This window comes from Oreochromis niloticus, linkage group LG12 (assembly GCF_001858045.2).
Source record: "Oreochromis niloticus isolate F11D_XX linkage group LG12, O_niloticus_UMD_NMBU, whole genome shotgun sequence".
NCBI classification, from domain to species: domain Eukaryota; kingdom Metazoa; phylum Chordata; class Actinopteri; order Cichliformes; family Cichlidae; genus Oreochromis; species Oreochromis niloticus.
In genome coordinates, this window is record NC_031977.2 from 28,761,743 (window position 1) to 28,788,582 (window position 26,840).

Below are 26,840 nucleotides of genomic sequence, written 5' to 3' on the forward strand. Positions count from 1 at the left end.
GAGGTGACATTCAATGTCCCAAATTGTCAGTCTGGATAGGCCTGACCACCACCCAACATACAATAATGTCATGAAAGCATCATTTTAAAAAGGGCTATGCAAACATGGCCAATAACTTTCATTCTAATGATGTGCAAAATGATTTTGGGCACAAAACAGATTTTGCTGTTAGAAAACTTGCAGACTTCACTATATACAGTGTAGACACTCTAAACTAAGTTTGGGGGATGTGATCTTTCAAGAAATGCAGACCAAACTGTTGTTGTTTGTTTACTTACACAGCATGTCTTGTAGAATTAACTGTGGTCACCAGCAACAGCATAGTGCAGTCATATCTCAAGTCTAATAACAGAAGACAGGAAAAGATCAGTAAAGAAACAACTTCCCCAAACCAAAGCACAAATAAAACAATAAGTAAAACAGGCTGATCTAAAGTATGATTAAAGTTCAGCCTGATTAATATAAATGTCACTGACAGTTGCTAATATATTGGAAAACCAAAATACTTACTGATGTCTTTCTGTCCAACAACAGGAGTGCTGGTCCCGAGCCTCAAAGACAGTAAGAAGCAAGCAGAGGGAGAAAAAACAGAACATTTTTCAGAAACTGATTTGATCCTTAATGGCTGTGCAATCATTGTAACATAGAGTTTGCTTATGTTGTTAAATAAAGGCTAGATTTGACATTAATAGATGCCACAGATATTCTAAAGCTGCCACAAAGCATGAAAAAAAAAATAGACGTCTCCGAAAACGTCGGAGCATTTTTGCAAATATGTGATGTCTTGATAAATCGAGCAGATATTTGAAATTTACACAGCTACATTCTCGCCTGAAAATATCTTAAAAGTTTATTTTGTGACCCAGAAAAAGTAACAAGTTTTTCAGCGGCGCTCCTCCGCCATTGCCGCGCTTACAAGTACGCACAGGCTCCGACAACCGTGGCCGACAAATGCGATCCTCCTTTTCCCCAGACTACCCTTTCTGGGTCACAAAATAACCTTTTAAGATATTTTCAGGCGACAATGTAGCTATGTAATGCTCAAATATCTACTTAATTTATCAAAATATCACATATTTGCAAAAGTGCTTCCACGTTTTCGGAGAGCTCTGTTATCCACCCCCCACACCACACCCCTAACGGCTGCACCTCTCGAAGAATTTTGTCTGGGCTCTTATCTCACTTATTTATTTCAAACAATCAACAGAAAATTTCACCACATAGTTTTATGTAAGGTTTTTAAGGCTGTGGTGTTAATTTTTAAGTAACATGAGCCCAGCGGCAGCAGCAACGCTAGGCTAACACTATCTAGCTAGCAAGATTTTAAACCTGGTGCTAAACTAAGAGAAGCCACAAAATCAGTTTGAATAAGAGTAAACATTTACTCACCAAGTCAGTGTATCAGGTAAAGATCCACAGCAATGACAACAATAATATCTTGAGCTGACGCTTCTCCAGGTTTGCTCAACATATTCCATAAAAAATGCACCTTGAACATGCGGACTGATCCGAGAGGGAGGAGGAAGGTAGTCACGTGGCATTTTCAAAACACATCTTTCGTCGTTCCGCACTGAGAGGCAAAACTTCCAGCTTACTTAGTTTTTCTAAGTTAAGACAACTCAAATAAATGGAGTTTATCAGCGTTTTTGCATAAAAAGTACTGGTAACTTATTTAAATTGAGTTCTAATAACAAATTGATAAAAATTGAGTTCAGCCTATTTAATATTTTTAATTAAACACAATATTACATTTTACAGTGCTGTTCGCCTCGCCCCACGATCTCACCACAGGCCAAATCTGCCCCTCCTCAGCACACCAAAGATCCGGGTCACCAGGCACCAAGTTGTTAAAATCTCCCAATTCTTTTAATCTTTGGGCTGAAGGAAGGACAATACTCGGTGTATAAATGCTCAATCAACAATACTTTATTTCCATATAATTCAACACTTAAGAGCATAAGAACCATCATGATGGGGAGACCTGCCTGCAGAGGGTCACAGCAAGTCTCAAAATGGTGACGGGTTACTCAGCTTCTTATAGCCTCTAGTAGCCCCCACCTAGTCGTAAAAGCCTAAACATTCACATGTTTTCTCTCACACGGCGCCTAAGTTATGACCTCGGCTCCCTGTCTTTCTGCTCTCTGTAAAGGTGGGGGCATGGAATGTAGTCTGTTTCTCCCATTATCAGTACAAGGCCCTCTGCACCCAACATTCTCTTCATGATTCAGCAGTATGAAATGTCAAGAAACAGTGTAACACATTCAACAGTGTCGAGTAATACAGGTCAATCCAATAGATCTAATGATTTTCACACTCTTTTAAGTCAGAAGTATAATGCAAACTAAAACTACATACTGATCACACACTCTATATTAAGGGGTATAATATGATCTACAGCAGTATCATAATTCAACTACTTTGATTACATATATAAGGTAACATATGATAACAGAATAATCTCACAATATATATTCAAATAATTACAAAAAAAATTTCATTTACCTGTTACTACCACACACCAAATCCGATCATTGGGGTTGTGTCCAAATTCATGGGCTGCATCCTCCTGAGGACCCGGCCTTCGCGGTCTACGTGGGCCGGGTCCTCAGAAGGTCGGGTAGGCCGGAAGTAAACGGCTGTGGAATTGGACGGTCTAGCCTTCTGATTAGCGTCACCGCTGTCTCGGTGGAGTTTAATAAACTCGGCTGTTTGCTCCTTGCTATCTAAAATATAACAGGACACTGGCGTAAATTCTCGACCGTCTCATACTTCTGTTTAATCGGTTTTCTGTTTGACGTTTATTCCGCTGTGTGGAAACCAAGGAGGAACCCACCCGGGGGATTAATAAAGTTTTATTTTATCTAATCTAATCTAATAACTTTATTCTCAGCCAAACTGATTTTCTCACGAACAAATAAAACACTGAAAAAAGCCAAACAATAACATTTTTAGGTTGTCTAAGTGACTTATATATTACGTTTAACCTGAGTAGCGAAAGTCCGCGGTGATCTGAAAATGATGTGCCGGGAGTTGTGCCGTTCTCGGCGGCTTCAGTGACCCTCGAGCTCTCGGCTAGCTATCGAGCTGGTGGGTAACAGACGTCTCCGAAAACGTCGAAGCACTTTTGCAAATATGCAATATCTTGATAAACCGAGCAGATATTTGAAGTTTACACAGCTACATTCTCGCCTGAAAATATGTTAAAAGTTTATTTTGTGACCCAGAAAGATTAATAAAAGTAATTTTAAAACTTAGTAGCGGCCGCCATTGCCGGAAACTGGAGTTTGGCTGGGCCGCGCTATGAATTCTGGGATATGGTGGGCCACGAAGGACACACCCGACCCATCCTTCAAATTCGGGGAAAAGGAGGACGCATTTGTCGGCTGCATTCGGAGGAGTCTGTCGCTACCCGATCTGTACCGGAAACCTGATCGGTACCCCGCATGCGCGAATCTTACGTCACTTCCTCTCTTTGCCAGCATTGCGACATTCAATATATTTGAATGATGCGGTTAGCGCCCAGTTAGCTCCTAGCATTTCTCAACAGCTCTGCCTCATTTTCGACTGCCCGGAACATTTAAACAATGGATAATCCGTATACAAACAAAATTCACGCTTTTCTCCTCAACAGAGAGCGTCTCCGATTGAACAACACCGCCGTAAAATAAGAAGAATGGTGCCGAATTACAGACTTAATAATTCTGACTTAGTAATGTGTCACGTAAAGATTCATCAGTGAGATTAAGTGTTTTCTGACAACTGACAGTGATAGCGGACATCATCATCACTATTCCAATCAATCCTCTCCGCACAGACAAGCATAAAAACACTCGACTATCACTAAATCAAATTAAACATGCATTTGTAATGACGCTGCTTCAGTTTACAATACGGTTCATTCGTTTGGTCAGCAGGTGGCGATATCCTTATACACTGGGGAGTAAACTGCAATTAAACGAACAGAAGAAGAAGAAACACCCTGCACATGCGCAGTACGGATCGGGTAGACCCGATTTGTACGGTCCGACTTTGCACATGCGCAGTAAGGATCGGGGAGTCCTGATCCGTAACTATCTTTTTATTTTTTTGTTTTTGTCTACATTATATTAAACGTTTCATTATCGGAAACGTTTTAAGGGACACTTATTATTCTTAACATCTTAACAGATACTCTGACCCGTAACTATCGTAAAATGCTTCGACCGGAAGTAGACACCTTTCGCGCATGCGGGGTACCGATCGGGTTTCCGGTACGGATCGGGTAGTGACAGAGTCTACGAATTTGGACAGACCTTCGGCGCGTCGCTGTGACGTAATCGGTCTACAAATGCGGCCTCAGGAGGATGCAGCCCATGAATTTGGACACGACCTGGTACTTCCTGGCTTGTGTAGCCACTAGGTAACAAAAGCTCAACACTGCCCCTAGCGTCTTGGAGCACTTCCGTTGTGTTTTGGAGTTTGCATGTGTTTTGGAATTTGTTCGTGCTTTGGAGTTTGTACGTGTTTTGAAGTTTGTACGTGTTTTGGATTTTGTACGTGTTTTGGGGTTTGTAAGTGTTTTGAAGTTTTGTACGTGTTTTGGATGTTTTTTTATTTGTGCTTTGGAATTTGTAAGTGTTTTGGAGTTTGTATGTGCTTTGTCTCTAGGGGCCACCGTAGATTTCTAACCTGTACCAGTACCCTAGGGTGGCTGCGGATGACCCAGTTATTGGTTTTTTGTTTTTTTTTTTTGAAAGAAAAAGAAAAGAAATGAATGATGTTGGAGCACAAACTAAGTGAAGTAATGTAAAACTGAACACTGTTGCATCATCTGAGGAAGTTATCGTTTCCTGTGCAACGGTTTCCCTGCATGCCACTGAAAAATGAGAGTCAGGTTTGTTAGGATCTAAACACACTGTAGCCCCACTGGAGATTTCATTAAAAAACTCAATTTGATTTCTTTATGAAATGTCTTTCACAGAAAGCCATCTTAGCAAACATGTTTGGACAATCAGTGAACAGTTTTACCTGTATCACTGAAAGCTACCCCATCGTTATTTGATTTGGATTGAGCACAGTGTCTTTCAGGGCAGAGGGCATGGCATGATTCACTACACTAGTTTTTGGTACAAAGTTATGTAACAGGATGTACTGCCGTTGTTGTAGATTAACTGGCATTGGTCAAACAGATGTGTGGTAGACTTGCTTTTAAGGAGGCGATACAGACAAACCAGCAAATAAACGCTAAATATTTAATCTGTGACATTTGTGAGGTTACTATGGGCTCAAATTGTGGTCACAAATATTTTGTACTTGTAAATCAAATGCGTAGCTGTGAACTGAGTTTTGTAACCTTGTAAACCCAAATATCTGAAACTTTTATATTTGTGCGTCTATAGATGAGAATTTGTTTTTGTAAAAAATATGAGTTACAAATTGTTTTTGTTAAGGTGTGGTTACAGATACAAAGCAAAAAACTATGTGTAAAACTGCTGTCAAGTTCCCTGGCTGTGTGTGAGTTTCAGCATGCAAGTATGAATTTTGAATTATGAATAGTCTTAACTTAATTTCAGCATCTTTACTTTGTAGCTGGATCTGCTAAAGTATGATGTGCCAGCTGGGGCCAGTGTGCAACAACAGTCTCTGGACAACTAATTGTAAGAAATCACACAACCATGAGACTTTTAAATGAAATTACTAGATTTAATACAATTTTCAATTTACCCATTTGGGGCAACATAAGAACAAATGGCAAAGAGCAGGGATGTAACAAGGTGAGCAAAAAGATTAATGTTAAGTACAGTACCTGTTTTGTACAGAGCTCTGGTTAGGAGGAACTGTCCAGCCACTGGCAAATGGACATGCTCAACTGTTGCCCATCCTAAACAGCAGGAGATTACATCCTGTGGTGTTTTTGTATGCAAGGTAGGTAAAATGCTCATGGTGTATTGTACTTGAATAAACAGATTCTAATGAATAGAAAATGGTCAGCTTGCAGAACAAATTCTATCAGGGACAAAATACACAGCCCTTATGAAGAGAAGGGAGTTGCCAGGCTCAGACTGGACAGAGCGCCCTGTCTGTTCCAAAACTCAGGTATACCCGAAAAACTGCATTTGGGTCTTCATATAAAATATTTATATGTATATCCTCATTGTGGCATATATTTTCAGATGACCTTTTCCAGCCATGCCGTGCCTGTGGCAAGAAAAGCTCTGGTGCAGAAACCGATGAGTGGGTAAGATAACCAAATTAATACCTAAGACTGAAGATGTCATGATAAGGCTGTGTGGAAGGAAGTTAACTGAAAGCACAGTTTTATTTGCTGGAACTCACTCACTATGAATACAAAACAAGATTTGGAACTAGAAACTAGAAAACTCAAACCTAAACACTAGAATACACACCAGAACTGGGAACTAGAAATAAACTCAGAACACGGAAGGAAGACACACAGCATGACGGGGTGTGGATGACGTTAACGACGCGACACAGAACTGAGGGAGACGCTGACATAAATACACAGAAAGATAACAATGGACGTGGGGCACATCTGACACCGATAATCATAACGAGACAGGGAAGGGGCAAACACAGCATGACGTACACCGAGGAAGACTATCAAAGTAAAATGGGAAGTACACAGAGATGCAGACTGGAAGGGGAGAGAGAGAACATGGAGCATGAGGGAGAGAGGCAGACATGATGGGCAGGGAAAACAAGATGGAATAAGACACAAGGGGAAACAAGAACTCACGCTACAATATAAACACAGACACACAGAGGGAGACACAGGGGCAAAGACACAAGGGGAATTCTAATAACCAAAAGCTAAACCGAAAAACCTAGGCATTATAGAATAAACACAGTGGGCCTAAAAAACAAATACTAACACCAAATGACAAAAATACAAGAGACTCAAAACACTGGGTCAAAAGGACCCAGGACCATGACAGTAGCACCTTAAATAGGTTACTTAAACATGACATGTCACTTTGTTGCACCAACGGAAAAATTATACTTCAGGTAACCTGCATGCCTTTGCATTTTTAAGACACTGGAGCACATAAAGGACACATGAAAACATCTAGTGATCCACAGATAAGAATTTTGCACACAAATGTGCAGTAACTGCACATTGAAACATGTTTAGTTGCTTCACTCAACAGCCTGACTTTAGATGAATGATTCTGACAATCTAAATTTTCTTTCAGATTGAATGCACCTGCTGTGGAAAGTCATACAAGGACTGTGCATGGACTTCCCCTGTACACAATGCGACTACAAATGTTGCGCAGGCTTAATACACAGAAAAAAATTATCCCTGTTGTCTTTGCTTAATGATTGGTTTAAGTGTTGACAATCCAAATTGCTGGCATTGCATCTTTCAGCATGTTTGTGGGTAGATCTGAATGCATCAGGTTTAAGTGCAGCAACTCAGCCTCTACTCAGGGTGGTCATAGAACCAGGTGCAGATGTGTCACAAGTTAACCTGGTAGTAGGCTAAGGCACTTGGCCACAGGTGGCAGTAGTGGACTAATGCCATTGTTGCCATTGTTTGGGGCTGCATGAGTGCTGCTGGCACTGAGGAGCTACAGTTAATTGAGGTAACCATGAGTGCCAACATGTACTGTGACATACTGAAGCAGAGCACGATCCCCTCCCTTCAGAAACTGAGCCACAGGACAACCATGTCTACAAACTTAAACCCTATTGAGCATCTGTGGGGCATGCTCAAGGGGAAGGTGGAGGAGCACAAGGTCTCTAACATCCACCAGCTCCATGATGTCATAATGGAGGAGTGGAAGCGGATTCCTGTGACACCCTGTGAAACTCTAGTGAACACAGTCCAACAGAGTTAAGGCAGTGTTGGAAAATAATGGTTGCCACACAAAATATTGACACTTTGACATGGAAAAACATGTTCATACAAAAGAAGTGTATAGGAAATTTTGTCATCCAAATGTATCAGGTTTTATCAACCTCTTTCAGAACATGATTTAGTGTGGGGGTTTTTTTGTTTTTGTTTTTCCTCATAATTTGTATTAATATAATTTATGTAAAATTGTAATTTGAACCTTTTATATCTATATGATTGGTAATGGCATGGATGTATGCCAAGATACTAAAAGAGAAACTTATGTTACTCGGCTAAAGGTATAGAACTAATTTTGTGTGTGTATTTTTTTCTTCTTAAAAAAAAAAGCAATCAGTAGGCATAGAATGAATTTTGTATGTATTTTCTTTTATTAAAAAAATAAACTCAACAGCCAATCAGCATTTGGTTTTTAATGTCAGATTAACTTCAGGTACATTTATGCAAATTAGCACACTTGTGCTAATGAGGTGGTACTCATTGCAAAAAGTTTGAGAACCACTGGTAAAGTTAAAGTCATTAGTGGTGATACATAAAGGAGAAGATGAGGGACATTCAACATATATGAAAGAAAGTCTCATGTAGGTAACAAATACTGCATTGGTACAACATCTCAGCACCTGTTTCAGTTTAGTTGTTATTCAGCCTTCCTTTTTGTCTTTCCTTTCCTGACACAGCACCTGTGCAAGCAGAAACTGCAGGTCTTGATGAAGATGAATATGAGGAGTAGAACTATAGTGAGGAAGAAGCCCAGAACATCCAGGCTGTGATACTGGTACCAGGTGAGCTCATGGGCCTGGACCCTCAAGTGCTTGGCCCCTTTGTTTCTCAGCGTGAACTCGATCCAGAATACTGCCTCTTCCAGAGCACTCATGGGTCTGTCGTGGTGGATGCTGGACAGCCGCATAGCATTTTCTTTGTACCTGTGAATGTGTATATAAATAAAAAAAACAAATCTTTGAATTGTTACATTTTTATTATTTTTTTCCTCGTTATTTATAGAATTTTTACATGTAGCTTGACATATCAGGGCTAATAAAACAAGTACCAAATGATGCAAAGATATACCTCATCACAGTTCAGGCAATGCGAGGTTAGTCATTAATATTCTGCTGCATGGGCTGGGCTGTAGTTACATCGTAAGGTTTTAAAAACTGAGCTTTAAAACGATTAGCAGTAATAAAAACTGAGAGAGGCCGACAGTGATCACTGACTGATTTTAGGGGCTTGTTTAGATTAAATAGAACAAAATACAAAGCATTAAAACATGTTAAAAACACAACAGCTTTAATAAATGCAGAGTAGTTTGGACCCGGAAGCAGCATTCATCAGGTCATCACTTAAAGATTGGATATCCCACCTGCTATGAATGTTTTAATGCAGTACAGTTGTTATTATTATCACTCATCACATCCTGTTTATGACAGCTAAAATAAATAATATTCATATAAGAAATAAAATTGTCTTGTGTAAACTGTATGTGGTGTTAAATAGACCTATACTACTGTACTTTAATGTCGGTCATAAGCATGGTACTTTAACAGCCATATATTTTATGAGGTGGTACTCATTGCAAAAAGTTTGAGAACCACTGGTCTAGATCTTGAGAAGTGCAATCTGTATACCGTCTGAAACTGAATAAGGGAGAGTCTTGCACATGAGGACGAGATATGAATTCTGTCATTTACTTTGTCCCAGTAATCTTTCCCAGACTTAAGGCCCAGGTCCTGTTCCCAACTGGAAGCATTTTTTGGGGGTTCAGTAATTGCCCAATGTCTTAATTAAGGTATATATTTGTGTTATAAGAGCCTTACTGTGAGGCTTCAGCTCAAATAAGTCTTCCCACCATTGCTTAGGGGGCTGACTTGGAAACTCTGGCAAGATAGAAGATGCACAGTGTCTTATTTGAAAATAGCGGAAGAAATGATACAAGTGCAAATTTTACAAAGAAGACAGGCCACTAAAGCTTAGAAAAGTGTTATCTTTAAAAAAAAAATCATAAAAACATGTAATACCCATCCCTCACGAACTCCCATATACACGAGTCCATGAGGGATGAACTCTATGCTCCTTGAGCATTAGGCTAATCTTGGTATGATACACATATTAACGAATTAGAATATAATAGTCTTATCACTCAGCAAGAATGCACTGCAACCTTGCTAACTTTCTCGATAATATCAAATGTGTCCAATAACTTGAAACTAGACGTAACCGAAACTGCAAATTCGATAATTTTGTGCAAAAAGCAGATAGCATTTTCGCTTTAAAATGAACAAATTTGAAAAAATTAACAAACTTGGAAAAAATGTCTTGAAAAAATCAAGTATCAACGTCAATAAAATGCTAATAAAATGCTAATACTTACCTATTTTCCAAATATGAAAACTGAGTAGCATGAAATCACAGCCGGATGCTATTAACGTGCGTTTTTGAGTTGTGAAATAACGGGTAGGATGTTTTGTGAGGTAGGAGGGATTCCCAGAACACCCGGAAGCCGCCCACATTTTTAGTTTTAAGTTATTATACTTTTTCTGCCTTATAAAATAGAGATGCATTTAAAAACTCTACAACTGATAAAACTCCAAGAACTCTGTGACCAGTATTTGAAGTTAAAATCAACATCAAGAGATCTTTTAATCTTGTTGTGAACTTTGAAACTTTGTGGTACTTGAACTTTTGTGCTCATTAGACCTTTATGGTATGCTATTAATCTGTCTTTTGAACTCTCTTATGAAGCAGAAAAATAATAGTTTGTACATAAAAGATAGAAGTAGCCATTGTGACATCAACCACTGATGAGTGAAATCTTGTTTTACAAATACAAATACAGGCCATTTACCATTTACCATTTGTTTTAAATTGTGAACTTGAGCATGGCCCTGGGAACCCAAGGGCATGTACATTCAGTGACTGGTGATTACTGTCCTTATCATCTTTCTATATAAAGCTCTCAGCTTCAGGCTCTGCGTGCGCTCACAGAAAAACAGGTGTTTTGTGGGTCATGTGACTCTTCTTCTGTATGAAATAATCCCTTTGAGTACCACCTACTCCAGTCAGAGATGATATCAGAAGATGATAAATTTGTTAAACATTGCTAAAGAACATAAAACTGCAAGAATAAACTGTTAAATGAGGCGAGAGATTAATGGTACAGAAAATCATTAATCTTGAAATTTATTGTAGAGAGCCCTTAACTCCAGTTAATAATTTAATCACTTTGTGCACACTCGGTGCTGCTGTTTATTTCTATGGAGACTGCTGCACGTTAGAGCTCAAACACCAGACTGGATCGAATTCAGTGTTAAATGTCATGGTCTCAAGGCCCAATAAGAGACATGGAAATAACTTTAGTTTGTTGCAGATTTAAGTGAAACTAATTTGATTGTGTGAATAGGTATTCTTGGTGTGTGTTCTACAAGTCCATGAGTGTAAAAGAGGTTTAACAGCAAATTAAAACAAAGTACAAAAGGATTGCTAACACTTTTTAACACGACCAGTGAATAAATGCAAGTACCCTGTACTTACGTGCAATTTGCAGGCAACAGTTTAGGTTTTTGCAAGAAACAATGAAACAAGTACACTGTAAGTACCCTGTGCTTTCTGGGGCATGGGTTGTGTTATGGTGTAACTAAAAAAATGTTGTACTTGTAGTCTAACAATCTAACAATTATTTTGTTGTTTCCTGCAAAAACCTGACTTGGTACACAACATTACACGTAATTACAGGCTACTTGTGCCTTAGTTGTGGGTGCTACAGTGTAATTGTTTCATTGTTTCGCAGGTGACTCCATAATATGGCTCGCATTCCAGAAAGTACAGGGTACTTATGGTGTACTTCTTTCATTATTTCCTGCAAAAAACTGACTTGTTGCCCACAAAATGCACGTAAGTACAGCGCACTTGCACTATATTTGTAGTTTGTGTTATAAAGTGTTGCCAAAACCTTTATACCTTTTTTTGTATTGCCAAATTAATACATGCACATTCCAGTGACAATAAAGGGCTCAGTGGTTTTAGTAAGGTACAGCATAACAACTTACATTTATAAAAAAAAATAATTGCCTTGCAAAGGCTCTATAAAGCATCCCAAAACATGCTGCAAATAAATTAAAAAATAAATAAACAAATGAGAAACCAAGACCAGATTGTGTTCAGTGTAAGTTGATCACTGTGACTTGAAATTGCAAATAATTCTAGTTTAAGGTATGTTATGTTTGGCCTTCATAGTTTTCATACTCTTGAGCCCACATTCATCTTTGCTATAAAATCTATACTTTCAAATCCTAATCAAAAGTACAGATAGTTCAAAGAACTCACGATTTGTCATTGATGACTGTGTTGATTGCGTCTCTAAGATCTTCAGCCGTCATGAAGTTCAAGTTGAGAATAACTGCAGCTCCTTTTTCTTTCATATGGACCATGTTGTCTGGCTGGTCAGCAAACATGGGGATGCCCACCATGGGAACGCCGTGGTAGATGGCTTCGTAAATCCCATTTGTACCTCCATGGGTGATGAAAGCTCTAGCTTTAGGGTGACCTAAGACATGTCAAATAACCATGAAACATCTGGAGTAGGATTTTCACACCGGGACAGCAAAAAGCTTTCAATGAACCTGAACAACTAATTTGAGCTGATTTGAGTATTTAAAACATAAAATATAAAAAAATCTTAGTTGGCAGTGTTACTGTGAACTTTACTGTAATGATGAGAGCTTTAGTTTTAGGGTGACCTAAGACATGTCAAATAACCATTATGCATTTAGTTACTTATTCCACACTTGGACTACTTGGGGATGCCAATAAATGTGAAGAAGCGATTTAAGCTGAAATTTAACTTGCAAGTCCAGACATCGGTTATAGTGGAACAGCTTGGAGAAAATGAACTAAACAACATGATTACATCTGAGAGAAAATTATATTCATCCAGTTCTACTTGTTTTTATTATAAGAAATGCTCACAGTCTCCAATAATACATTTAATGTTGAATGTGGCAAAATAAGCTCCGGGTATAGTTCAAAAAATATAAATGTTTTTAAAAGCTTTGTAGAAAATATTTCTGTTTAGTGTGCAGTGTAAATTTGCCATCTTTGTGGAATCTGTTTTTGCTAAGATAAGTTTTGATGGAATTAAAGTTTCTATACTGCCCATCATCTATTGATCCATTATTCATCTGTGATTGGTACCAACACTACTTACCCAGGAGGTCATTCTGAGGGATCCAGTCATATATTCGAGTGTTGGCACCCAAACTTTCTGGCTTTTCTCCTCTATATCTCCACAGCACCTATAAACAGTAAGACATTTCTTAGCTAACATGATTGTTTTTTTTGTATGCTAGTTTTATATTCATCCATCCATCTTCATCCGCTTTATCCGAGGCCGGGTCGCGGGGGCAGCAGCCTAAGCAGAGAAGCCCAGACCTCCCTCTCCCCAGCCACCTCCTCCAGCTTATCCGGGGGAACACCAAGGCGTTCCCAGGCCAGCCGAGAGATATAATCTCTCCAGCGTGTCCTGGGTCTGCCCCGGGGCCTCCTCCCGGTGGGACATGCCCGGAACACCTCACCCAGGAGGCGCCCAGGAGGCGCCCAGGAGGCATCCTTGTCAGATGCCCGAACCACCTCAACTGGCTCCTTTCGATGTGGAGGAGCAGCGGCTCTACTCTGAGCCCCTCCCGGATGGCCGAACTTCTCACCCTATCTCTAAGGGAGAGGCCAGCCACCCTTCGGAGGAAGCTCATTTCTGCCGCTTGTATCCGCGATCTTGTTCTTTCGGTCACTACCCACAGCTCGTGGCCATAGGTGAGGGTAGGGACGTAGATCGACCGGTAAATTGAGAGCTTCGCTTTTACACTCAGCTCCCTCTTCACCACGACGGACCGGTGTAGCGTCCGCATCACTGCAGCCGCAGCACCAATCCGTCTGTCGATCTCCGGCTACCTTCTCCCATCACTCGCGAACAAGACCCCGAGATACTTGAACTCCTCCACTTGGGGAAGGAACTCATCCCCGACCCGGAGTGGGCACTCCACCCTTTTCTGGCTGAGAACCATGGCCTCAGATTTGGAGGTGCTGATCCTCATTCCCACTGCTTCACACTCGGCTGCGAACCGTTCCAGTGCGAGCTGGAGGCCTTCACCTGATGAAGCCAACAGAACCACATCATCTGCAAAAAGCAGAGATGAGATTCTGAGGCCACCGAAGCGAAAGCCCTCCACCACTTGGCTGCGCCTAGAAATCCTGAGACTTCAATGCTCACGTGGGTAACAACAGCGAGACCTGGAGGGGCGTGATTGGGAGGAACGGCCTCCCTGATCTGAATCCGAGCGGTGTTTTGTTATTGGACTTCTGTGCAAATCACAGTTTGGCCATAACGAACACCTTGTTCGAACATAAGAGTGTCCATAAGTGCACGTGGCACCAGGACGCTCTAGGCCGCAGGTCGATGATCGATTTTGTAATCGTATCACCAGACCTGCGACCATATGTTCTGGACACTCGGGTAAAGAGAGGGGCTGAGCTGTCAACTGATCACCACCTGGTGGTGAGTTGGATCAGGTGGCAGGGGAGGACGCTGGACATACCCGGTGCACCTAAACGCGTAGTGAGGGTGTGCTGGGAACGTCTAGCAGAGGCCCCAGTCCGCGAGATCTTCAACGCACACCTCCGGCAGAGCTTCAACAGCATTCCGAGGGAGACTGGGGACATTGAGTCCGAATGGACCATGTTCAGCGTCTCCATCGCCGAAGCTGCTGCATTGAGCTGCGGCCGCAAGGTGGTTGGTGCCTGCCGTGGTGGTAATCCCCAAACCAAATGGTGGACACCAGAGGTGAAGGGAGCCACCAGGCTGAAGAAGGAGTCCTATCGGGCTTGGTTAGCCTGTGGGACTCCGGAGGCAGCCGACAGGTATCGACAGGCCAAGCGGAATGCGGCTCGGGCAGTGGCTGAAGCAAAAACTCGGGTGTGGGAGGAGTTCGGAGAGGCCATGGAAAAAGACTTTCGGACTGCCTCGAAGAGATTCTGGCAAACCGTCAGGCGTCTCAGGAGGGGAAAGCGGTGCTCTACCTGCACTGTGTATAGTGCTGGCGGAGCGCTGCTGACGTCGACTGAGAAAATTGTCAGGCAGTGGAAGGAATACTTCGAGGACCTCCTTAATCCCACTGACACGTCTTCCAAGGAGGAAGCAGAGTCTGGGGATGAGGGGAATGACCCGCCAATTTCCGGGGGCGAGGTCACTGAGGCAGTTAAACAACTCCTTGGTGGCAGAGCCCCTGGTGTTGATGAGGTCCGCCCCGAGTTCCTGAAGGCTCTGGACGTTGTAGGGCTGTCCTGGTTGACACGCCTCTACAATGTTGCGTGGAGATCAGGGGCAGTACCCCTGGATTGGCAGACCGGGGTGGTGGTCCCCATCTTTAAGAAGGGAGACCGGAGGGTGTGTTCCAACTACAGGGGGATCACACTCCTCAGCCTCCCTGGGAAAGTCTATGCCAGGGTGCTGGAAAGGAGAGTTCGTCCGCTAGTCGAACCTCAGATACAGGAGGAACAATGCGGTTTTCGTCCTGGTCGCGGAACACTGGACCAGCTCTTTATCCTCTCAAGGATACTTGAGGGTGCATGGGAGTTTGCCCAACCAGTCTACATGTGTTTTGTGGACTTGGAGAAGGCATTCGACCGTGTCCCTCGGGGTGTCCTGTGGGAGGTGTTGCGGGAGTATGGGGTGTCTGGCCCATTGCTACGGGGCATTCGATCCCTATACAACCGTTGCAAGAGTTTGGTTCGCATTGCCGGCAATAAGTCGGACTCGTTCCCGGTGGGTGATGGGCTCCGCCAGGGCTGCCCTTTGCCACCGGTTCTGTTCATAATTTTTATGGACAGGATTTCTAGTTTTATATTGTAATGTAATTTTTCAACAGTTGAAGGGTAGGGGACATCTCAAGACTTGTTATTAGAAATCATCAGCCGCAGACAAAATCTGACTTTTCACACCCTGTAAGAGAAAAACTGAGTGATGTAAAATTGGAGATGGTTGATTCTCACAAAGAACATGCAGCCTAAAATGTCCACAGTCTGTAATGTCATTAAAAAAAATGGTAGTTTTGGTAGTCCTAGTCAGAAGTAGAGCACTCTGAAACTGGTTATCTGAAATATGAAAAACTACTCAATGTTTTACACAAATTGATTACAGCTGGCACAAAGATTATCCTCTGACCTTTTGTGGGATCTGAGCGAGGCCTGAGGCTATCATGTTTGCCTTCTCCTTGGTGATGTTGTTGATCATGGATCCTAAAGTGAAGATCACAATGCCATCATCTCCAGAACTCTGCACAAATTCCTCCAGATCCTGTAACAAGTCGAATATTATCCCACTGCCAGCCAACCAGCTGTTTTTGCATTTTTGTTCAACATTTTGATGGCTTCACTGCTCCTGGCAGGAATATTCTGTAATGTAATGATTAATCAGATGGTAATAGTTGAGTGTCCTTACCTCTGGTAAAGGTTTAGCAGGTCTGCAGTGGATCCCACCAACATATTTGAAATTGGGGAGGAAAGGACGAGGGAATTCAAAATCCCAGTAGGTTCGGATTAACCAGATGTCTGCTTTGCTCATCAACTCACAGGCACTGGTGGGAGTTCCTGTTGCAATGCATAAGTAAAGGACACAAACGTATCACCAATAGTTCACACAAGGCATATTTTCTTTATCAGATCTGATGGGATATTAAAACCCTGTGTTTACAGTATTAGCAAATTTTAAATAGTTTTATAAATCAGTGCTTCATGTTCATTTGCTCACCTTTGACATCAGAGTAATATCTGTCTAATACGTTCCAAAAAGTGTGATCAATCACGATGTCTTGAAGAGCGTAGAAGAGAAAGTTCCACACTCTCTCTGAGAAGTCCATCTTATCTGTGAGTTTGCTCATAGCACCGGGCACAAAGGATGGTGGAGCAGGCATCTGACCACAATGCCTCTCCCAGTTATAAGCTACAGAGAAGCGCAAGGAGAAGACAAGTGGGATCCCCAAAATATCTGCTACTAAGTCACTGCCAGGGTAGAGGGGGTCAGCCAAGAGAAGGTCATAATTTCCTTCTTTCAACTTCTTCATGACGACTTCTGATTTCACCACACCGTCCAAATACTGGATAGAAAACTGCAGGTCAGTTTTCATTATGTCAATGAATCTGATGTAGAGTTCCAAGTAGTTCATATAATCAATCTCGTATATGGAGAATCGGAGGAACTCTTCTAGAAACTCTTCCATAGCCTCCAGTGAGAAAGAGACGTTGAAGGGCTCATAACGAAAGCGGGAGGGCTCATTGGTGTTCATGTACATTGACGAGCTTGGGGTCAGTACAGTTACCTGGTGTCCCCTGTCAACCAGCGTCTCCAGAACAGGCTTCATGTTTATCCAGTGGCTGCCTTCAGTGTACCACACCAAAATGTTCCCTCCATTTGCACTCCATGTCACACAAAGTACCAACAGGATGCAGGCAGAGAGACGCAGCTCCATGGTGTCTGAATTTCTGTAGGAAAACCAGCTGTGGTCTGATCCTTTTGTAGAAGTATCGCAGGAAAGATAATTATTAACTCAAAGTTGAACTCTGACTCACTTCTTTCTGTACAGTATTGCTCATTTCACAATGGGTTAAAAGTTAATGGCAATAAAGTTGACAGTACTGAAAAAAACAGGACTGAACTGGTATAAGAAATCCACTAAGAAATGAGTAAAAATGTCAGAGCTCGACGTTGTCGTTAGTCGGGGAGAAACAGAGTGAAGTAATGCAAAACAATGGTCATTTCAACTGTATAGGCTTGGACACTGTTGCATAATCTGAGGAAGTTGTGGGTGCCTGTGCAACTGTTTCCCTGCATGCCACTGAAACACAAAGGAGTCAGGATTGTAGGATTCAAACAAGCTGTAACCCCATTGGTGATTTGACTCTGCAGGTGTTGAGGTTCAAGGTTAAGCCAATATTTGAAAGGTGATGAGTTATCATTCACAACATATTTGGTAAAATAAATGTATTGATAAATGTTTAATTTACAGTCTGTGTGATGATCTCCAGATTTTTTGAGGAGGATGTGAAGGATGAAGTTGAAGTGCCCTGAGGGAACTGCTGTTGCGATTTGGCACCATATAAATAAAACTGAATTCAACTGAAATCACTTTATCAAAAGAACCTGTTGGGTTTCGTAAGTCCTGACTCCATTCTAACTGGATACAGCCTTAAAACGAACTTCTGTTTAATCAAATTTACCTTTCAGTTTCTTTTTATGTGGGCGACTGTGGCTCAGGGGATTGGGAAGCTCATCTTGTAAGTGGAAGGTTGCTGGTTCGATCCCCAGCTCTGTTTGTCTTGGTCGTTGTGCTTTTGGCCAAGACACTTCACCTACTGAAGCCCCTGATGCCCAAAGGGTTGATGATATGGCAGCCTTGCTTCTGTCAGTCTGCCCCAGGGCAGCTGTGGCTACAACTGTAGCTTGCCTCCACCAGTGTGTGAATGTGAGAGTAAATGAATAGTGGAGTTATAAATTGCTTTGATGGTCTCGAAAAGCGCTATATAAATACAATCCATGTATTAATACACAGCTGTTTCCACATTTGTTACAATCCTTACTGAAGTCTGATACACAAGTAACTGATATGAAACCACGTGAATGTTTTTGAAACCAGAAGCATGCATGTTTGTCATATCTGAAGATGGCGCTCTGAGTGCTTGTCAACGTAATTTCTCCCCCGAACTCATCTTTTATGCTACCCCGGGGGGGGGGTTATACAATCAAAGTATTCATCACGATGAACCCAGAAATACTGCAGTTATTTCAGATGTTTTTTAAATAGCACATACAAATTCACAACTTATTGGATTATTGGGTTTTCTCAAGCCCCTATAGCAGCACATGGTGACTCTTACTAGAAGAATGTTACCTTTAGAAATTTCTGAGCACTTTGATAGGATAAGATACAAGATACGACATGCCAAACACACAATTACTTGACAGAGCAACAGATATTGAAGCGGCATCATGCTCTTGTGGTCTTGTCCTGCAGAGCTGTAATTAATTGATTATGAATAATTTCTAGGCAAAAGTGTAAAAATATACAGTAATGTTTGGGACAAAAGTGATTTGGCAAGAACATGCATACAAGAGAAATCTCACTTTATTTCTCTCAGTCTTAACGAATTTCAATTTGACAATCTTAACTGTACTATTTGTAATGTCCCTAAATTTGGCTACAACTTTGACCACCACGTGGCAGCTGGAAAGTCTTGACGTAGCTACTCGCCCCTTTCTTGAAGTAGTAACAAATATTAAAGAATTTGCAACTAAGCTAATCATATAGCTTAATTCTATGTCATATTTTATTATATGAAAAATCTCTCAAAAAACATTTTAAAACCTGTTTGGACTGTCATTAACAGTTACATATTCGTAGATATCAGCATCTTTTATCACTCTACAAGAAATGTTGTTAATCAAGGATCATTTTTACTCTTGAAGAGCTATCGTGTTTGGGATTTGTTTTTTTTTGTTTTTTTCATAGGAAATGAGCATGGTGTCTTTCTGGGAGACTCTAGTGGTCATGAGGGCCTCCTTCCAGCTGTTTCAGTCATTGTATGCTGTCCCATTGACTAAAACACTGGTACTTCCTCTGCCTCTCCATTGTATTTCCTACATCTTTCAGGGCGGAGTTAATGCTGTATCTACTCACAAGTTGTTTAAGTACTGCTGGCTCTATTTCACATTAAATTGACATATCTATTGCATAAATGTTTTGGATAGTAAAATGTAGATTGCTTTTTTGGAACCAGTAAGAAAAGCTTATATAAAAGCTGATATCTTCCTATTTACTACAGCTGCTCCACGGGATGGTGGTGGATACGTCAGTGGTCACAAGCTGACCTTCAACAAGCTCACAGCTGAATACATCATAATGATCATTCAAGAGAGTGCTGGGTCACCACCATGCAAATGTTTTATTTGTTATTACAATATCCTTACAGAGTATCATCTCATGGCTGAGTTAATATTGATCAAAGATAAATCATCATCATACAGTGAAATTTGACTTTAAACGCCACAGAATCATGATGCAGATATCAGATTTATTGATGAAGATGTTGATTGTCACATTTCCTGGATTGAATTTGTTAAAAAAAAAAAAAAAAAAAAAGTGTAAATAAAATATATACATAAATAATGAAATGCTATTTAGGAAAATATTTCTGTATGCATTAAAAAAAAAAAAAAAAAAACACTTAGAATATACTGAATTCAATCTGATGTTAGTGTTTTTCTTTAAAACAAACAAAATGGCCAATCAGCATTTGGTTTTTAATGTCAGATCAACTTCAGGTTGTGTTACGCAAATTAATGCATCTGTTAAAGTCATTAGTGGTGGTGCATAAAGGAGAAGATGAAGGGAAATTCAACATATATGAAAGAAAGTTTCATGCTGGTAACAAATATTGCCCCAGTCCAATATTCACAGCACCGTTTCAGTTTAGTTATTATTCAGCCTTCCTTTTTGTCTTTCCTTTCCTGACACAACACCTGTGCAAGCAGAAACTGCAGGTCTTAAAGAAGATGAATATGAGGAGTAGATCTACGGTGAGGAAGAAGCCCAGGACATCCAGGCTGAGATACTGGTACCACGTGAGCTCATGGGCCTGGACCCTCAAGTGCTTGGCCCCTTTGTTTCTCAGTGTGAACTCGATCCAGAATACTGCCTCTTCCAGAGCACTCATGGGTCTGTCGTGGTGGATGCTGGACAGCCGCATAGCATTTTCTTTGTACCTGTGAATGTGCATATGGGTTCAAAAAAAATTAACCTTTGAATTGTTATACTTTGATTTATTTTTTATTTTTTGCCAGACAATACAGGGATGTATTTCAAAACTCTAAAACTGATAACGCCTCAAGTTAAAATTGACATCTAAGGATATTTCAATCATTTTGTGGCCTTTGAAGCTTTTGTGGTACTTCAACTATCGTGCTCATTAGACCCTTGTTCTCTCATGACCTGCTATTATGCTATGTTCATCATTTGGACTTTAGTATAAGCCACGCCCCCCAAAAAACTTTCAATCATGAACTTTATAAAAAAAGATGGAAGTAAAATAAGCTTTGAGACAACTGAGACCACACGACTTCACATTAGAGATGTAAAACTGGATCCATTTAAACAATGTTCTACAACCTAATAAATAAGAATTGGAAATCACTTCATCAAAATTAAATTGTTTGAATAGGTACTTGTCTTGGAAGTTCAAGTTTCTACTATTCCATCAGAGTAAAAGAGGCTTAACAGCAAATTAAAGTACAAAAACATTTCTACATTTTTTTGCATTGACAAATTAATACATAGACATTTAAATACATTTAAAAGTAAAAAGATAATAATTTTAAAAATTGGCCAAACTAAGACCAGATGGTGCTCAGTGTATGTAATTTCCAGCCAGTGGATTCTCTCCTTGCTGGAAATTCCAAATAATTCAAATTTAAGGTATGTTATGCTTGGCCTTCATACTTTTCATACTCTTGAGCCCACATTCGTCTTTGGTACAAAATCTATGCTTTCGGTACTTAATCCAAAGTACAGATAGTTCAAAGAACTCACGATTTGTCATTGATGACTGTGTTGACTGTGTCTCTAAGATCTTCAGTTGTCATGAAGTTCACATTGAGAATAACTGCAGCTCCTTTAGCCTTCATATGGGCCATGTTGTCTGGCTGGTCACCAAACATGGGGATGCCCACCATGGGAACGCCGTGGTAGATGGCTTCATAAATCCCATTTGTGCCTCCATGGGTGATGAAAGCTCTAGTTTTAGGGTGGCCTAAGACATGTCAAATAACCATGAAACATCTGAAGTAGGATTTTCACACATGGACAGCAAAAAGCTTTCAATAAACCTGAACAACTAATTTGAACTGATTTGAGTATTTTTATAAAAATTCTTAGTTGGCAGTGTTACTGTGAACTTTACCGTCTCTGTGGCATCTGATTTCATTAGGATTATTTCTCATGGCATAAAAGGCAGACATAGAAAGAAATAACTGTGACTGGTACCAACTTTACTTACCCAGGAGGTCATTCTGAGGAATCCAATCATATATTCGAGTGTTGGCACCCAAAGTTTCTGGCTTTTCTCCTCTGTATCTCCACAGCACCTTTAAATAGAAAGTTCATTGGTTTTGTTTTTATTATAATACATATATCACATTATTTTAATGTTGGGGTTTTATTTTAGAATACCACCATGGAGCAATTTTTAAATCAGGAAAGCATGAAGTTAACTAAACTTAAACTGATCTGCTAAGTAGCTGCGGGAGTTGTTAATCAGTTAAAGGTTGTGCAGGTAGTACTTCAATATGTCACATTGAAAGAAGGTTTGCTGACTCCCAGCACAGTGTCATGAGTATGGAGGAGTTTCTAGTTAAATGATATTTTGGAGAGGTATATCCATGGAGGGATGCATAGACCTACAGACTAGGCAACAGTACTTTTACTGCATTTAGGTATGTGGATAAAATCCTTGGACTCATTTTCAGACCCTACAATGATGCACTGGGCCCTGGGTTCTTCTTGATGCACAGCAATACGCAGGCTCATGTGGCAGGAGTATGCTGGCAGTTTCTGGAGGATAAAGGAATGGATACCGTTGACTGTCCCCCACACTGGCCTGACCTAAACCCAATCGAACATCTTTGGGACATTATGTTTCAGTACATCCGACTGCAAACCGACACCGCCAGTTTGCACCTCAGACTCTAAGGATCTAAGTCAGGGGTGGCCAACTCCAGAGCTGAAACTGGTTACCTAAAACATGAAAAACAACTGCATGCTTTCAGGGGTTGAACAAACTGATTGCAGTTGGCACAAAGATTATCCTCTGACCTTTTGTGGGATCTGAGCGAGGCCTGAGGCTATCATGTTTGCCTTCTCCTTGGTGACGTTGTTGATTACAGATCCTAAAGTGAAGATCACAATGCCATCATCTCCAGAACTCTGCACAAATTCCTCCAGATCCTGTAACAAGTCGAACATTATCCCACTGCCAGCCAACCAGCTGTTTTTGCATTTTTGTTCAACATTTTGAGGGCTTCACTGCTCCTGGCAGGAATATTCTGTGATGTAATGATTAATCAGATGGTAATAGTTGAGTGTCCTTACCTCTGGTAAAGGTTTAGCAGGTCTGCAGTGGATCCCACCAACATATTTGAAGTTGGGGAGGAAAGGACGAGGGAATTCAAAATCCCAGTAGGTTCGGATTAGCCAGATGTCTGCTTTACTCATCAACTCACAGGCACTGGTGGGAGTTCCTGTTGCAATGCATGAATAATAGACATTAACATATCACCAATAGTTCATGCAGGTTGTATTTTCTTGGGCAGTTTTGATGGGATATAAAAACACTACATTTAAATCTTTAGCAGACTTCAAATAATGTTGTTGTTGTTGGTTTTTTTTGTTGTTGTTTTAAACCTAGTGCTTCATGTCCATTTGCTCACCTTTGATATCAGAGTAATATCTGTCTAATACGTTCCAAAAAGTGTGATCAATCGCGATGTCTTGAAGAGCGTAGAAGAGAAAGTTCCACACTCTCTCTGAGAAGTCCATCTTATCTGTGAGTTTGCTCATAGCACCGGGAACAAAGGATGGTGGAGCAGGCATCTGACCACAATGTCTCTCCCAGTTATTAACTAAGGAGAAGCGCAAGGAGAAGACGAGTGGGATCCCCAAAATATCTGCTACCAAGTCACTGCCAGGGTAGATGGGGTCAGCCAAGAGTAGGTCGTAATTTCCTTCTTTCAACTTCTTCATGATGGCTTCTGATTTCACCACACCGTCCAAATACTGGATAGAAAACTGCAGGTTAGTTTTCATTATGTCAGTAAATCTGATGCAGATCTCCCAGTAGCTCATATAATCAATCTCATATAGACTGAATTGGAGGAACTCTTCTAGAAACTTCACTATAGTCTCCAATGAGAAAGAGGCGTTGAAGGGCTCATAGTGAAAGCGGGCAGGTTCATTGGTGTTCATGTACATTGACGAGCTCGGGACCAGTACTGTCACCTGGTGTCCCCTGTCAATCAGCGTCTCCAGAACAAGCTTCATGTTTATCCAGTGGCTGCCTTCAGTGTACCACACCAAAATATTTCCTCCGTTTGCACACGATGTCGCACAAAGTACCAGCAGAATGCAGGCAGAGAGACGCAGCTCCATGGTGTATGAATGTCAGCAGGAAAACCAGGTGTGGTCTGATTCTCTGGTGAAAGCATGCCAGGAAAATTAATCATTAACTTAATAAAGGTGAACTCTGGCTCACTTCTTCATGTATTGCATTGGTCATTTTACAATGGGTTATAAAGCAATGATAGTAAAGTTGACAGTACTGAAGAAACAAGACTAGTATCTAACTTGTATGAGAATTAAAAAAATAAATATGTGCAAGCCTGATGTTGTAGCTGTTATTTGAAAAAAGAGAGAGAGAGAGAGAGAGAGAGAGAGAGAAGCAATACAAAACAATAGTCAAAGTATTCAAAAGGATCCATCTATAAAGACTGCAATCATTTCAGATTTTTTTTTTTTTTTTTTTTTTTTTTAATTCGACATAAAAATTCACAACAGCTATGGACAGATTATTGATTATTATTATGGTCCGATTATTGGGCTTTTCTCAGTCCACTATGAGCAGCACATGGTGACTGCAAGAAGGGAAAAAACTCCCTTTGTCTCTCTTTAGAATAACCACCTATAGATTTTTAAAATGCTTATGAAAAGTAACAACTCTGTAACTAACTTCATGACAAGAACAGCGCCTCACCTAAGCAATCACGGCTATTAACAGCCACTATGTAACAGCAGACAGATGAAATATGATTGGTCAGAGCAGAGGAAGCTAAAGCAACCCTACCAGAATCCTTCAGAACGGCATCCCTTTCTCAAAGTACCTGCCCTTCAATTGTGCTACTATGTCTCTTAAAAACAAAAAAAACCAAAAAAATGCACCAAGGCAAGTGAGGTGGTTTTTAATATTAATACAACTTTTTAAAACTTTGGGGGCAGGGATAGCTCAGTAGGTAAAGTGGTTGCCCCATGAGCGCTGCCCACTGCTTCACTGGGTGAATGGGTTAAATGCAGAGGAGTAATTTCCCTACGGAAAATAACACATACACATTATTACGTTTTTTGTGTTTTTAAAAAACAACAACAACTTACACAATTTGATGCCTAGAACAGAATTAAAACGATTGCGGCACCGTCTATAGGCCCAGATGCTCTCCTAAAAATAAATATCTACAAAACTACTAAAAGGATAGTTAAGGGTAGGACTTAACACTATCTGGGAACCACACACACACACACGTACAATAGAGGGCCTTGTGAAGCAGTGCCCACCACCAGGAAGGTAACAAAGTCCACCTGTTGGCCTAATCCCACAAATCCAACAACAGAAACCCCCCAAGATGATTACTGGTCAAAGAAAACGTGACCACAAGACCGGAAGGCGTTAAAGTCGGTCCCTTGACGGAGACATGACCGAGCTCCCTAAAATAAAAGTATAAAGTATCAGTATGAATGTAACTGCTTGCACAACATGGGCAAAATGTCTCTAAGAGCAGTTTACCAGAGTAAAGAGACAGTGAATCCCGACAGCAGGTGACAGAACAGCGGCTCAACACCGCCGAAAGTAAACACGGGCTGAATCCGCTAAAACTCAAGGTTATGTGTATATAACCCTGGTTCTCTGAGTAACATGAGTGAGTGTCTTACTATGGGAAGGCCTCCTGCGTGACCTCATCAGAAGCTCAAATGCCATTATGCCAGCCCTTACAGGCTGGCTAAGGGACGCCCATGTCAGGAGGGGCTAGTGCCTCCCTATATAATAGGCTGACATAGTGTCAAATGTCATTCAAAACACAACGCATAACCCTAAGTTCTTTCATATCATTCCTTTCGTGTCTCACTATGGGAGAAATACCAACTGCCGGATTGCCAGACATGCTCCAAGTAGTTCATATAATCAATCTTGTATATGGAGAATTGGAGGAAATCTTCTAGAAACTCCTCCATCTGAATGAAAGAAACAAAGTTCTAATGTATTCAAAAAAACAAAAACAAAAAAAAACTAATATGCACCCCCTGTAGCTAGCCCAACTACAGAAACAGCAGCCACAGCTAGAAAAGGGGCCTCCTTCCAGTGGTGTAACACAAAAAACAAATGTTTACAAATCTAAAACAGTAAAGAAGCCAAATACACAACAAAATAAATTAAACCTTTGATCTAGAGCAGAAGGCGTCACAGTGTCACGCCAAATCATCCTCCATCTGACTGCTCTAATTTAATAATTCAGTCTAAGAAGCTAGGCAGCAACAGGGGAAAGGAAATCCCAAAAGAAAAAGGCAAAGCAGCAGCACTTCTGTCAGCGCAGCAGTAGCGGCTCCGCTGTAGGGCTATTGGCCGCCCACTGAGGCCCACACTTCCTGCAAGGCATCATATCATGAGTGTTTACTATAGAAAAACAATGAAAGACAGAGACTGTGACAAATCGGACTTACGTACCACTCAAACGGTGTCGCTCAATTCATTAACAGAGTGGCTCATAGGAGGCTTCTGCGGCTACAACCTATATAACCCATATTAGCACCGAGTAAGATTTTGCATGGTAACAAATAAACACATACCAGCCGCGATGGAGGCTTCAGGAAGATGATCCGCGGGTGATCGCTGTAACACGAACAACACAATCAACACGAGTACCGCCAATTCAGGCTGAGGCAGCAGCAACATGCACGCAAACCACTACCTGTAACACCGGGGGAAGTCAGGTGACCGAAAAGCCGGATGCGGCTGACAGCAGGTGAGCGATTCATGGACGCTCAGGTGGCAGCTACTATTTATAGCAGCGCCATCTAATGTGCTTGACTAATAATGGGATCAAAAGCCAGTAAATATAATACTCATTCTG

General features: G+C 41.0%; 1 protein-coding gene and 1 long non-coding RNA gene across 7 annotated transcripts; one reads left to right on the plus strand and one right to left on the minus strand.

Moving 5' to 3' along the window:
• The first annotated feature begins 4,598 nt into the window (after positions 1-4,598).
• Positions 4,599-8,573, plus strand: LOC112841802 (uncharacterized). Of its 2 annotated transcripts, XR_003213179.1 has the most exons (3): positions 4,599-6,075; positions 6,153-6,217; positions 7,194-8,573. It is a non-coding gene; the product is annotated as an uncharacterized LOC112841802 (long non-coding RNA). The 2 variants fall into 2 exon arrangements; XR_003213178.1 differs by having other exon boundaries at positions 4,599-6,217.
• On the minus strand, positions 8,493-26,767 carry LOC112841656 (UDP-glucuronosyltransferase 2A1). Of its 5 annotated transcripts, XM_019365538.2 has the most exons (9): positions 26,679-26,767; positions 26,557-26,599; positions 23,376-24,136; positions 16,650-17,276; positions 16,341-16,489; positions 16,065-16,196; positions 13,056-13,143; positions 12,176-12,395; positions 8,493-8,778 (listed from the first exon to the last, which is right to left on the minus strand). In XM_019365538.2, exons 3-9 carry the CDS (start codon positions 24,091-24,093, stop codon positions 8,493-8,495), a joined length of 2,220 nt encoding a protein of 739 aa, XP_019221083.1. In that variant the 5' UTR covers positions 24,094-24,136; positions 26,557-26,599; positions 26,679-26,767. The 5 variants fall into 5 exon arrangements, with proteins under 5 accessions (XP_019221083.1, XP_019221077.1, XP_019221078.1 ...); XM_019365532.2 differs by lacking the exons at positions 8,493-8,778; positions 12,176-12,395; positions 13,056-13,143; ... (1 more) ...; positions 16,341-16,489; positions 16,650-17,276 and adding exons at positions 19,812-20,657; positions 21,481-21,700; positions 21,947-22,034; positions 22,762-22,893; positions 23,038-23,186 and having other exon boundaries at positions 26,679-26,761; XM_019365533.2 differs by lacking the exons at positions 8,493-8,778; positions 12,176-12,395; positions 13,056-13,143; ... (1 more) ...; positions 16,341-16,489; positions 16,650-17,276 and adding exons at positions 20,372-20,657; positions 21,481-21,700; positions 21,947-22,034; positions 22,762-22,893; positions 23,038-23,186 and having other exon boundaries at positions 26,557-26,691.
• Positions 26,768-26,840: the final 73 nt, after the last annotated feature.